Source organism: Delphinapterus leucas, chromosome 7 (assembly GCF_059928025.1).
Source record: "Delphinapterus leucas isolate spDelLeu-1000000601 "Yukka" chromosome 7, BTC_Dleu_Yukka2, whole genome shotgun sequence".
In the NCBI taxonomy this organism is placed as follows: Eukaryota; Metazoa; Chordata; class Mammalia; order Artiodactyla; family Monodontidae; genus Delphinapterus; species Delphinapterus leucas.
In genome coordinates this window covers 23,028,302-23,040,894 of record NC_143135.1, presented here as the reverse complement: position 1 = coordinate 23,040,894, position 12,593 = coordinate 23,028,302, and the positions used below count along the sequence as shown (strand labels likewise).

At 48.0% G+C, this 12,593-nt stretch overlaps 1 protein-coding gene across 1 annotated transcript; it reads left to right on the top strand.

Annotated features, from left to right (window-relative positions):
* Positions 1 to 5,713: 5,713 nt before the first annotated feature.
* Positions 5,714 to 12,328, top strand: FJX1 (four-jointed box kinase 1). The gene has a single exon (XM_022583634.3). It carries the CDS (start codon positions 7,026 to 7,028, stop codon positions 8,337 to 8,339), a length of 1,314 nt encoding a protein of 437 aa, XP_022439342.1. The 5' UTR covers positions 5,714 to 7,025; the 3' UTR covers positions 8,340 to 12,328.
* The last annotated feature ends 265 nt before the right edge of the window (positions 12,329 to 12,593 follow it).

Sequence of the window (12,593 nt, the reverse complement as noted above, 5' to 3'; positions counted from 1 at the left end):
TCCCATTTATAATAACCCTTGGCAGGAGCCACCAAAATAAAACCTGGTACTTATGGGCCACCTTTCATCTACGGAAATCAGAAAGCTTTACAAGCTTAATTAAGCTTCTGCATCTATCTGACTGATGAGATGCACAGAGCCTGGGGAAGCTGAGGAAGCGCAGCATTTCTAATTAGGCAGCAGATAAGGCTCTGGGCTGCAATGAACAAAGAAATCAACGAAGCCAGCGGGAGTCACTTTCTTCAGTGGTGAATGTTTGTGGAGTGAATTTCTCCAGGGTGGTTCAAAAATGATAGGTGAGTGATAAAGGGGCCTGGAGCGTCTGCCATCTGGCGCTTCCCAATCTAGGGAGGGGGCCTGAGATTTGTTTCTTTTATCAAAAGAGGATTAAGCTAATCCAGCACACTCAAATGCTTTTAAGGATGAGGAAATTGAGCTCCTGAAAGATGTAGCAATGAGCTCACGTGCTGCTCTCTCTGCTTGTCCCAATGTTCTTCCTCCCCAAACCCTGACCTGCAAACCCCCAGTTACCTTCAAGACCAGCTTCACATCTGCCTCCCTGGTGAAGCCTTCCTGACCTTCCTGCTCCCTCCTCTGGGTTCTTGTGTGGTTTCCATTTCCATAATAGCTAGAGCAAGCGATAATATTTATTGAGCACTTACTAAGTGCTTAATGTGCATTTCATCCACACAATAATATTACGAGGCAGGTGCAGTTATCACCATCCATCTATCGGATGAGTTAACAGGTTAAGTGACTTTCCCAAGACAGCACAGTTGGTAAGTGCAAGACTCAGCTTGGCTGCCGAGCACGTGTACCAAAAGATGACAACACACCGCCTTCGCAGCAGCACAGGTGTGATGGAAGAGTTCTGTTTATATGTTTGCCCTCTTTCTGGTTTGCAAGCTCCCATGTGAGAGGTATATCATTTAGGAATCTTTTGGCTGCCAAGAATAAAAATCCCAACTCAGAGTGCGTTAAACCACCAGGGAACTCCAGAGGCAGGGTGGCTCCAGAGCGGATTAATTCAGGAGTTTGGTGACATCACCAAGGACCCAGGTTCCTTCCCTCTTTCGGCTCTGCCACCCTCAACGTGTCCACTTAGCTCTCCTTGCAGTTATATGATGACGGCCCCAATTCCAGGCCTCAAATCTAGACCTGAGCCATGGAGAAAAGTGCCATATTTTTCTGCGTCTTTTTGTAACAGCACAGACATCTTTTCTAGAAACCTCCCTGTGGACTTCCCTACAGGCGTCACCAGCCAGAATGGTGTCCTATGCCTGTGCCTAAACCCAACGCTGGCAAGGAAGTTGAAGGCACTGTGACTGATTTAGCCCAATGAGAATTCAGCCTCCCCTCCAGCACCAGGCACAGGGAGAAGGATGGAGACCTGCCAAGAAGAAGGAAGGGAAAGGGAAGGGTGAAGAAAAGACAACCAATGTTTCCTGATGCAGGTGTGAAGGGCAAGAGAAAATCTGACGCCATCACTTTCGCCCAATTCTTTGGCCTTTGGCACGTGAACGATAAATGTCTGTTGAACTAAGTTATAGTAGAGAAAGAAATTCATGTCCCCAAATGCCCAGTCCAGAATTTTTACCATCATACCCTGTAACTAGGGTATGATGATATATGACTGAGAGATTGTGTCAGCAACTGCTCTAAAATTTACTAAATTAATTCACCAGTGTTCCAACCTTTAGATTCTGGTCTCCAACACCAGTGGCTACAGGAACATTTTCCAAAAGCAGGTCAAAAAGAGAGCTACATGGAGTAAAGAGAATCATATAACTATTAGTCTCACCATAAATTAAGGGCGAGACTTTCTTTCCAGAAACACAGTGTGTTCTTAAAACCGGGACTCATTCAGGCAGACAGGTTGATAGCAAAGACTGTATGTTTCCAGACCTCCTTCTAGCTATCCAGCAAGATTTACCTAGAGCCAGGTGTATATATTACCTGCCCCTGACAGCCAGGTGTGTAAAGATGAGACAGCTACACAATTCTTGGGAGATCCAGATCATGGTCAAATAGAGACATGCCAAGAAAAGGAAAAAGATCCCTGAGCGGAAAAATAATGTACCCTAGGCAGAGACAGAGTAGAGAAGAAGGAAACACAAATAATGAAACTGCAGCCCAGAGAGACTCGAAAGCTACCTGAAGTCACACAGCTAGTAACAGCTAAAGCAGGAGTCATACCCAGTCTCAAGGAATATTGTACTCCTCTCCCTGACATGGTCTTTCCCACTCTTCCCTTTTGTAGAAGCATCTAGAGGGTGAATTTGGGGGCCTCTATCTTTGGGAGGGGCTTGTAACTCAGAAGACCCAGGAAAGGTTAGGATTGAATGAGGCAGAGTAGTGAGAGGAAAGCAGCTGCCCAAGGCTAGCTGGAGGCTCTGGGATTTCAACAAGAGCTGCACTGGGAACCCTGCTGCGGTCCAGCTGGGAAGGAAGGGAGCAAAATTTTCAGAGAAGATGCTCACCTGGGGCATAAGGAGGGTGCACTGGTCAGGGTCACCACCTGTATCGTGTCTCTCAAGACCCGAGTGAGGCTTGGTGGAGGACAGCAACAGGAAAAGAAGGAGACCCCCGTCTGGGCAACAAAGCAGAGAAACAGGAAGGAGAGGGAATGATAAAAACTAGGAGTTTGGGATGAACAGATACACACTACTATGTATAAAATAGATAAACAACCAGGACCTACTGTATAGCACAGGGAATTCTAGTCAGTATCTTGTAATAAGCTATAATGGAAAAGAATCTGAAAAAGAAGATATCTACATGTATAACTGAATCACTTTGCTCTACACTTGAAACTAACACACTGTAAATGAACTATACTTCAATTTTTTAGAAAAGCTATAAAAATAGTGGACTCTGGGATAGTCTTTCAAGAGTTTTAAATACAGGAACTAATTTAATCACCACAATAAGCTGTAAGGTTTTTCACTATTAATTAATTACTGTTAATCATCAGATATTATATTATTGTAATTAGTATCAATAATACCAACAACACTATTATTACTGTGTTTTATAGATGAGGACACAGGCACAGAGAGGTCAAGTAACTTACTCAAAGTCACACACTTGGTGAGTTTTAAATCTGGACAATCTGGCTTGAGGGTTCACACTCTTAACCGTTCCACTTGATAGCAACCACAGAGAACATTTCAAAGCAAAATTTAATCTGAGTTGAATCCACTTTGATTTAAGTCAATAATTTTGATATCTGACATCTTCCTAGCAGTTTACAATTTGCAAAGAGTTTGGCCTCCATCACTCTGGAATCTTAGCCCGGCCATTTACTTGCTGTGTGACTTCAGGCCGGTGACTGGCTAAGCTTCGGTTTTCCCATCTGTACAGTGGGGACAAGACTGCTGGTCGGGAGGGTGAAAGGAGAACACACGTGCAGGGCTCAGTCCCGTGCCAAGCCCATAATAAGCGCTCAGTAAGCGTTTGCTACTAATGTTGTGGTGGTTATTATCAACGTCTCACAGGAACTTCACAACAATCCTGTGGACAGAGGTAGGATTTATTATCCTTGTTTCTCAGATGTGGAAACTGGAACTCATAGAAGGGAAATAACTAGCCAGAAAGGAAAACAGCCAGCAAGAGGAAATATCAGACTTAGAAAATCTCCCAACTCCCAGCCTGCTGTCCTGCACCCAACCCTCAACTCCTCAAATCCACCTCCTCTCTCTTCCCCAGGAGGCACTGTTCTAGGAAGCAGATCATCCTTCAAACAGGTCTGTGGGTGAGTGTGAAGCAATTGGAAGCTGAGGCTCAGGGAGAAGCTCTGAGGACTGTGGAGAAAGTTCTCCAGGTGAAAATAGATTCCTCTGTAGGGAAAGATGCACAGCACCTCCCCTCATCCCCAAGCACTGCCAGAAGAGCCGGCCTGAGGTCACACATTGTGAAGAACTGTGCCCTGTGCCCTCCCAAGGAGCCCCAGGGGGATGGCAGTAGGTGGGGGGTGTCCTCAGGCCAGGAAGTAAAGAAGAATGGGAGTGTCTTCATCTAACGGGTAAACAGAGGAGTGTTTTTAAACACTGCCTAAAAATATCTCTTATATAATGCATTTAAACTGCATTCTACCTTGGGTTTGTTTTTCTTTTATTTCTGCAGTTTTCTGTAATTCTGCATTTCAATGCATTTGTTCAAGTTTCTATTAGTGCATCCTGTTCTGGCACCCAGTGCATTCAGTCCTGTGGCTACAGGCTAAGAGCTACAATAGAGTCAATCCATCTTCCGAGGTATAAGATCCTAGCTGACTGCTTTAAGGCTTTAGTTTCTTCGTCAGTGCTGGTAATGTGATTGGAAGATTCTGGGATTTGGGGTATCTGAGTTGAAGTCATCCCTCCCAGATTGAAAATCATGTGCTTCCTTCTCTTACATTATGTGGATCCGTCACCAATTTTTTTTCCTTTTATGTATGAAAGCACTTATATCTTTTAGTGGTAAGCAGTTTTTTAAAAAATACCTTGATACATGCTACTTGCAGAGCTTTATCTTATTAGCATTCCAATGACTTATTGAGCAAATTGTTACTGAACACCCACTAAGTACCAGGCATTGTGCCAGGCAGCCATAAAACAACAGACAAGACGGACTCCTCACAAAGTTTACAGTGAACCATACCTTATAGTTACTTATAGTTTTTTTAAAAGCTACAAAGACAGAGACACCAACTACTCTGGATTTCCCCATATCCCCCAGGACATGGCATGGGCCATGGTAGCCAAGTAATAGTCTCAGACTTTAACTTAAACAATTAACCGACCTGCTGAAAATGTATACTTCTTTCTAGTTAGATGATATTCTACTTAATGCCCACAAGGTGGAGATCTTGCTTACGGTTTACCCAAGCTGAAAGCAATGCATTCAAAAAAAAAAAAAAAATTCTCAGAAGTTAAACCAAAAGACCAAAAATTAAATTCAATTTATTGAGCACCTTTTTAGTGCAATATCCTATATTAGGTGGTAAGACAAATAGAAAGTTGTTAAGATATAGTCCCTGCCTTCTAGGGAAAGATGGGGGTAAGGAGCTTGCGCAGAGCAGGAAGACGGTACCTTTTAATGAATTAAGGTAGTATAGTAATAGTAATTTCATCATCAGATAAGATCTATACAAAGGCATGAGGCAGCCACCATGGGGTGCAGAAGAGATTCAACAAAGACCCCACACTTCAGCCAATATGGAAACACTTGAGGGTACACTGGGTCAGCTCTGGAAGTCCCCAGATGTGGTCTCTGGATGCCTCTGCTTAGTCACAAACCTTAGGGTTTCTTAAAATGTTCATTCTTTGGAGAAAAAAATATAATCAGTGCCAGGTAATGAGCTGAGGCAGTTGAAAACCCCCAGTTGCATCTGATGGGGAGGTGGCATAAAGACAAAAGAAACACATGAAAGGAAACAAATTTCAAACTCCTGCTTTCTGAGGAGGATTCCACCCCCCAACCCCTTGTCTTGTGTCTCACCTGGGAAATCTTGGTTTAGATCTGGGACAGGGTCTCATGCCGAGAGGTAAGAGGGAGAGCCGATTCTTACCCAAGAGCCTTCCTGGTGGATTGAACCCAAAAGTGGCTGGAAGACAATGTGGTTTGCTGTTTACTTTTTCTTTTTTCCTTTTTTTCTTTTTTTCTTTTTTTGCTCCTCCACCCCTCCCCCCAACCACTTCTTCCCTTAAACCATTAAACCAGTAAGTCAAATACAATATGGGTTTGTTCTTTTTTGGTTTTTTGTTTTTCATTCATTGAATTGAAAATCACATTTGGGGCATAAAGTGACAGTGAGTTTTTAAAAAACGGGAATGCTGGCAACTTGATAAAAATAGTGAACTTTCTTGATAGAGGGAAAATCAAGTGGCATGCTGCCCAGAGACCCCAGTTTGAATTTTAGTTTCTCCACTTGCTACTTCTGGGATCTGGAGCAAGCCCCATCCCATCTCTGTGCCTCAGTTTCCTCACGGGCAAAATAGTATCGTTTCGTAGAGAAACGGTCTCTAAGGCCCCCTCCTCCGCACTAAGTCGGATCCTGAGTTGTAAGGCTCTCCTGGCAACCTGAACATCTCCCTAGAATGTGAGCTCCGTGAGCACGGGATCTCATCTGTGGATTTTAATGCTCTGTGACCAGAACCGAGGACAGTTTGTTGAATGGAACCTGCCTAGGGGTTCTTGCACAGTGAGGCTGAATTCCCGGTGAGTCCCTCGGGAAAGGCGGAGCGGCCAACCTCAAAGCCCACAGCCCTCAGTGACCAGTGTGGTGAGCGTGCTCGGGAAAGGAGGTGTCGGTTCAAAGTTGTCTGCTACAGATGGTTCTTCTAACCCGGCTGGAGTCACCTCCTCAGTGGCTCGGAGAGCTCCCCAGGGGTTTACATAAGGCAGGGTGAATCACACCCACCGTCGGAAACGGAGAAGGCAAAGGGACCTGCCCCAATCCACCCCGGGCGGCGTCGGGAGTGTGCTGGGGGTTAGTCTGAACTTCGCTGGAGGCCAGGAGCCGCCCAGGCAAAGGGACTCCACGACTACTCCAACCCCCGAGAGAGCGAGCGGTGCGTCTCACCCACCCAGCGCGAATCCAGCTCTCTGCCGCCCGCTCCGACGCCCCCGCGCGGGCGCCGCCTGCCTGGCTTCCGGCTCGCGGCCCCTAAGTCCCCGAATGAGTGTGGGACCGCTTCTCCCGCTTGGAAGGAGCCATCGCCGCTTTAAAGGGAAGAGGAGGGGAAGGGGGCGGGGAGCGGCGGCGGAGGAGGGGGAGGGGGAATCCTCCATCGCTCCCACGTGGTCCGGGCGCCTGTGAATTGCGCCCGCCGGAGGGTCTCACAGCGAAATACAAAAGCAGCTGGGAAGCGGCAGCGAGGCGAGTTCTCAGTGCCGGGCAGAGACCCGCAGCGCCCCGCGGCAGCGATGGAGCTGAGGCGCCCGGAGCCCCGGAGCCAACGAGCTGCCGAGCCCGCGTCGCCGCCGGGACCCGGGCTCCTGGGCTCGGCTTGAAGCGGCGGCGGCACCGGCACGGCCGGGGGAGCATGGGCAGGAGGATGCGGGGCGCCTCCGCCACCGCGGGGCTCTGGCTGCTGGCGCTGGGCTCGCTGCTGGCGCTGTGGGGCGGGCTCCTGCCGCCGCGGACCGAGCTGCCCGCCTCCCGGCCGCCGGAAGACCGACTCCCGCGGCGCCCAGCCCGGAGCGGCGGCCGGGAGCCCGCGCCTCGCTTCCCTCTGCCCCCGCCCCTGGCGCGGGACGCCCGCGGCGGCTCCCTGAAAACTTTCCGAGCGCTGCTCACCTTGGCGGCGGGCGCAGATGGCCCGCCTGGGCAGCCCCCGGGTGAGCGCAGGCGACACGTGCCAACCGGACGGCCCTGGCCTGAGGAACGCGCCGCGGTGCACGGGGGCGTCTTCTGGAGCCGCGGCCTGGAGGAGCAGGTGCCCCGGGGCTTCTCGGAGGCCCAGGCGGCGTCTTGGCTGGAGGCGGCGCGCGGCGCCCGGGTGGTGGCCCTGGAGCGCGGGGGCTGCGGGCGCAGCTCCAACCGGCTGGCCCGCTTCGCCGACGGCACCCGCGCCTGCGTGCGCTATGGCATCAACCCCGAGCAGATACAGGGCGAGGCCCTATCCTACTACCTGGCGCGCTTGCTGGGCCTCCAGCACCACGTGCCGCCTCTGGCACTGGCCCGGGTGGAGGCTCGGGGCGCGCAGTGGGCTCAGGTGCAGGAGGAGCTTCGTGCCGCTCACTGGACCGAGGGCAGCGTGGTGAGCCTGACTCGCTGGCTGCCCAACCTCACGGACGTGGTGGTGCCCGCGCCCTGGCGCTCTGAGGACGGCCATCTCCGGCCCCTGCGCGCCACGGGGGGCGAGCTGGCCAACCGCAGCCGGGCGGAGCTGGTAGACCTGGTGCAATGGACCGACTTGATCCTCTTCGACTACCTGACGGCCAACTTTGACCGGCTTGTCAGCAACCTCTTCAGCCTGCAGTGGGACCCGCGGGTCATGCAGCGCGCCACGAGCAACCTGCACCGCGGCCCGGGCGGGGCGCTGGTCTTTCTGGACAACGAGGCGGGCTTGGTGCACGGCTACCGGGTGGCGGGCATGTGGGACAAGTATAACGAGCCGCTGCTGCAGTCAGTGTGCGTGTTCCGCGAGCGGACTGCGCGGCGTGTCTTGGAGCTGCACCGCGGCCAGGACGCGGCCGCCCGGCTGCTGCGCCTCTACCAGCACCACGAGCCTCGCTTCCCGGAGCTGGCCGCCCTCGCCGACCCCCACGCTCAGCTGCTGCAGCGCCGCCTCGACTTCCTCGCCAAGCACATTTTGCACTGTAAGGCTAAGTACGGCCGCCGACCAGGGACTTAGCATCCCCCGGAGGAGGAGGAGAGAGAGAGAGACCCCTGGCTGGGGAATGGATGATGGGGGAAGGGCCGTCGCCTCAGCCACCGCCTGGGACCAGCCGGCCAACGCCCAGCCGGAGACCCGAGCGCGAAGGCGGCTAAAAACTTCAGCTTTACCCACCTGCCCCTTTCTCTCAGTCCCAAGCTGTGTCCTTTCAAAGTTCTGGGAGGACGAACTCACCGAGGCGAGAAGTGTAACATTTCCTCCACCCAGACTATAAAAGGATTCTTCCCTGTGCCAGCACGGAGTTTGCATCCAAAGAAACTGGCTGCTGCCGGAGTTTGGCCCCCGGGTGGCCGTCTCTGTGGGAGATACATCCTATTTCTTGGCCCCCTCATTACCCTTCCGAAAAAGGAAAACTTCTATTTGAGCCATTGAGCTAATTCTGCAGTTTCCTACCAAACGCAGCGCTGGTGGCCCCGGAGCAGGGCTATGACATTGGCTGGTGGAGCCCCCTTCCTGTGTTCTCCCTTTGTTCCGGCTTGGTGATGGTGAGATCACTGTTAAGAGCTAGGGAACCGCTCCCGATAGGACAAAGAGAGCAGGACCTGCAGAATGGAGGGAGTCCTGCAGACGCTGACAATTTGTCTGACTTGTTCCTTACAGCTTGTCATTTCAGCCTGAAGGCTACAAATGCAGGACCGGCTGTATGCATTGATTCAAATAATGAATTTCTTCTTCCTCCCCCTTCCCAACTGTTTATAATTTTGTCAATGATGATGTTCACCAGAAGGGGAAAAAAAAAAGTTTCATGCACTTTACTTTGTTTTTATTTTAATTTTTTATTAAGAAAAACTTTTTTTATTTTGACAAAATTTGCCTTCTATGTGTATATATGTGCATAAAGTGTGGTGTAAATATACTAAACAAACTTATATTTCAATAAAAGGGAGTTTAAAATTTAGAATTTAATTCCTGTGGTTTTAACTGTTTGAGGCATCTGATGCCCTGCCTGGTTTTAGAATAAGCTCTAAGGTTTCTCCCTTGTGGATGTGCTTTTAAAACAAAGGACGCATGTATATCCCAGCTGTGACCATGGAACTTATAGAATTGAACAAAGACAAGAGCAGATTCCCTGTCCTGCTCACTCAAATGAACCCTCGTGCTGGAAATTTCAGAGTTCAGCATAGAACATGCGGGATGGTGGAGAGAGACATGGACGGAAAGTATTCTATTTCCTGGCCAATAAAACTGTTATATAAAAGGATTTCACTGTAATTTAGTCCTATACTAATCATTTCACAAATATGATAGAACCAGATGTATAGACTGAAATATGATAAAAGCCTCCCCCCTTTAAACTTAACCGCTGTGGTCACGTGTTGCACCTGATTTTCAGCATTGTAAGTACCATGCATCACAATGCGTACAGATAATAAGCTGAGCACAAACTGCATACAGGTAGAGAAAGTCATAAATTAATTCTTCTCTTTAATCTCCCAGCATAAATTCCATTGCATCCAGGAGATCATAATCTCCAACATCTGGACTCATCCAGCTCTCTTAAGAGATTGTACTGTTCCCCGCCCCCCCAAGTACTAATTGCATGGTCCCCTCAGAGCAGCCATTGTGAAACCAGGAATGTGTGTAGTACTTTGTATATGGCATTTGGACCCTTCTTGGTGACTTCAAACAGGAAATGTCTTTGTATTTTCTTAAGCTTCTTTTTGACCCATAGGGGAGAGGAGAGGCAGTCAGTTTGTGTCTTTTTTTTTTTTTTATGACCCATTGGTGTTTTATCTTGGGATTTTATTTGATATGTGGGTCCAAATGATCTTGCCTGTTATCTTCTTTTTATTTAATGACCTTTAACTCAAAGCAACTTTTGGCTACTTTAATAGATTTTTATTTGACTTGCATTTGTAAACCTAGGGTTTTATAGACTCGTGATGGTATTAAATCTCTGTGGGTTTCCCTTCTCACTGTGCATTACAACACAGCATGTAATTTAATGATTTAATGCCATCCTTATGTTTCAGTGCCTCTGCTAAGCCAGCTCAAAAAAGAGTCCATAAAGTTTGTAGTGTAAGCCAAATATTTTCGTGATACAGGGTAGTGATAATGGCACATACATCTTTTTCAAGACATTGTTAATGTGAAACCTCAGATAGTTACCTCTTTCAAAAAGAGACATTTTCCATTTCTGATGATTGATAACTATATGAGATTTCCTGCCCAAATCAGCAGAGGCTGCTCGAAGAAAAGGATAAATACTCAGCAATCTGCATGCTTACCCGACGTGTTCATGGAGGAAAACCATGGGCAGAGCTAAGTTAGAAGTTTCACAGATGCACAGGAAATATACCCTGATTCCCATAGAACTTCTGCACTGGTAAATTCTGGGCCAGCTGCATTCTCCACATTCCTCCTAAACTTCAGTTTCAAGCCCAGACTTGACCACGGTTAACCCAGAGCAAGAAACGAAGCATAATTTAAATGGCTCTTCTCAGATTCTTTAGTGAACCATATCTGCCTGTTCGAGAAATAAGTTTAATTACATGGTGGATTTGTTAAGGGAACCAAGACTTAATTACAGAGAAGAGGTTTTACCTGTTGCCATTCCTTGTGGATAATCGGTAGTCTGTGACATGGAAAGATCAATTAATGTTTTGCCATGGTCAGTGAATGCTGCTAGGACCAAGTCATTTTTCAGATGAAGAAAAAGAAAAAGAACTTTCAGGCCGCAGCATGGTGTAAAAGAGTAAGAGGTTCTGCAGGCAGACTATATTCTGAATTCTGTCCCTCACCTGTTTACTTTCAGCAAGTCATTTAACTTAGTTCCCTCATTTATGAAATGGACATTCAATCAGAGTATTGTGGGATTTAAATGTTAACATATAAAACATAAGGACACACATAGGTACTTTAAAAAAAAACCTCACTTCCTATTGCTCTCAAAAAAACAAAACAAAAGAACTCCTGCCTTTCTTACACCTCAGTAAATTTCTACTAATTTTCATCATCAAAGCCAAATCTAAAAATGTCCAAGATGAGGTCCAGTTTTTGAAATTAGTAATAAACGAATTTTTAAGTGCTTGAGAACCCTATTCTAGCATATGATCCTATGCAAAGCACTGGATCATATGGCCAGGGGCAGAGGCTTGATCTCTATGTGGGCTCGAGTGGGTGATTTCAGGACCCAAGCAGACCCCCTGTACCACAGGCAGCTATACTACAAATATACGAGGGTGATTTTTTTTTAAAGTAGATGGATCATTGCAAATCCATCATCACTTCTGGAAAGCATCAAAAAGTGATGAATCTTTGCAAGAAGAACAATCCTCCTCCAATTTCCTTCTGCCATGAGAAAGTAGGCAGTTGACCTTTATTCCCTGGATTTGACTGTTGATTAATTCACTTTGTCAATGACATAGTTCTAAACTCTATTAAGAGTACTTGCCCTCCTGTCTTCGAATCAGGGAGAAAAACAAATTATTTTAACACCTCTCAACACTTCTCCACCTTCCGCCTACCACTGCAGCTAGGAGAGTCCTCTTAAGGCCTAGAGGTTGGTTATGTGGATTAAATGAGTAACTATTTGTAGCATTCTCAGAACAGTGCCTGGCACAGGGTAAATGCAATATGGAGTGTTTGTTTATTCGTGGAATAGATCATTTTCTTCTCTTAAGTCAAAACCAGAGGCATTTTGGGTCCCAGGCAGGCTCCTCTTTCATAATCCTGCTGTATCTCTGCAATCATAGGACACCTTCTACATGCTTCTATTTTGGCTCAGGAAAACCAGCCAGAGTGCATGAGTCTGGCAGGAATAACCTAAAGCCCACAGTTGTCAGCTGGTTGTCTCCTTTCTGAGATTGCCCTCTGTGTGAGTTGTCACATGCAGCCCCCTCTTTTTCACAGGGAGGCTGTGATTCTGTTTCTCATATGGCTCATCAGCTCCAGGGAGCAGTAAGCTGTGGAATTGTGCACCTTCTGAGCTACCCAGTTGCCGTGAATCATCCAAGCCTGGGCACTGATCATTTATCCCTCCACACATCTGACCCCTCCCACAGAGCCACTGATCCCTGTGGTATAAGGTTGGCAGGAGTATTAAAGAAAGAGTGGGGACTCCGGTTGACCCAGAAGCACAGGAGTTGCTCCAGAAATAAATAGAATGTCAGCTGCCGAGGTGGATGGAAATCCCAGGGCAAGAGTTGACGCCCACCTCCAAGCATACTTTAATCATTAGAGTCAAGTGGAAAGGATATTGCGAGTCAAGAG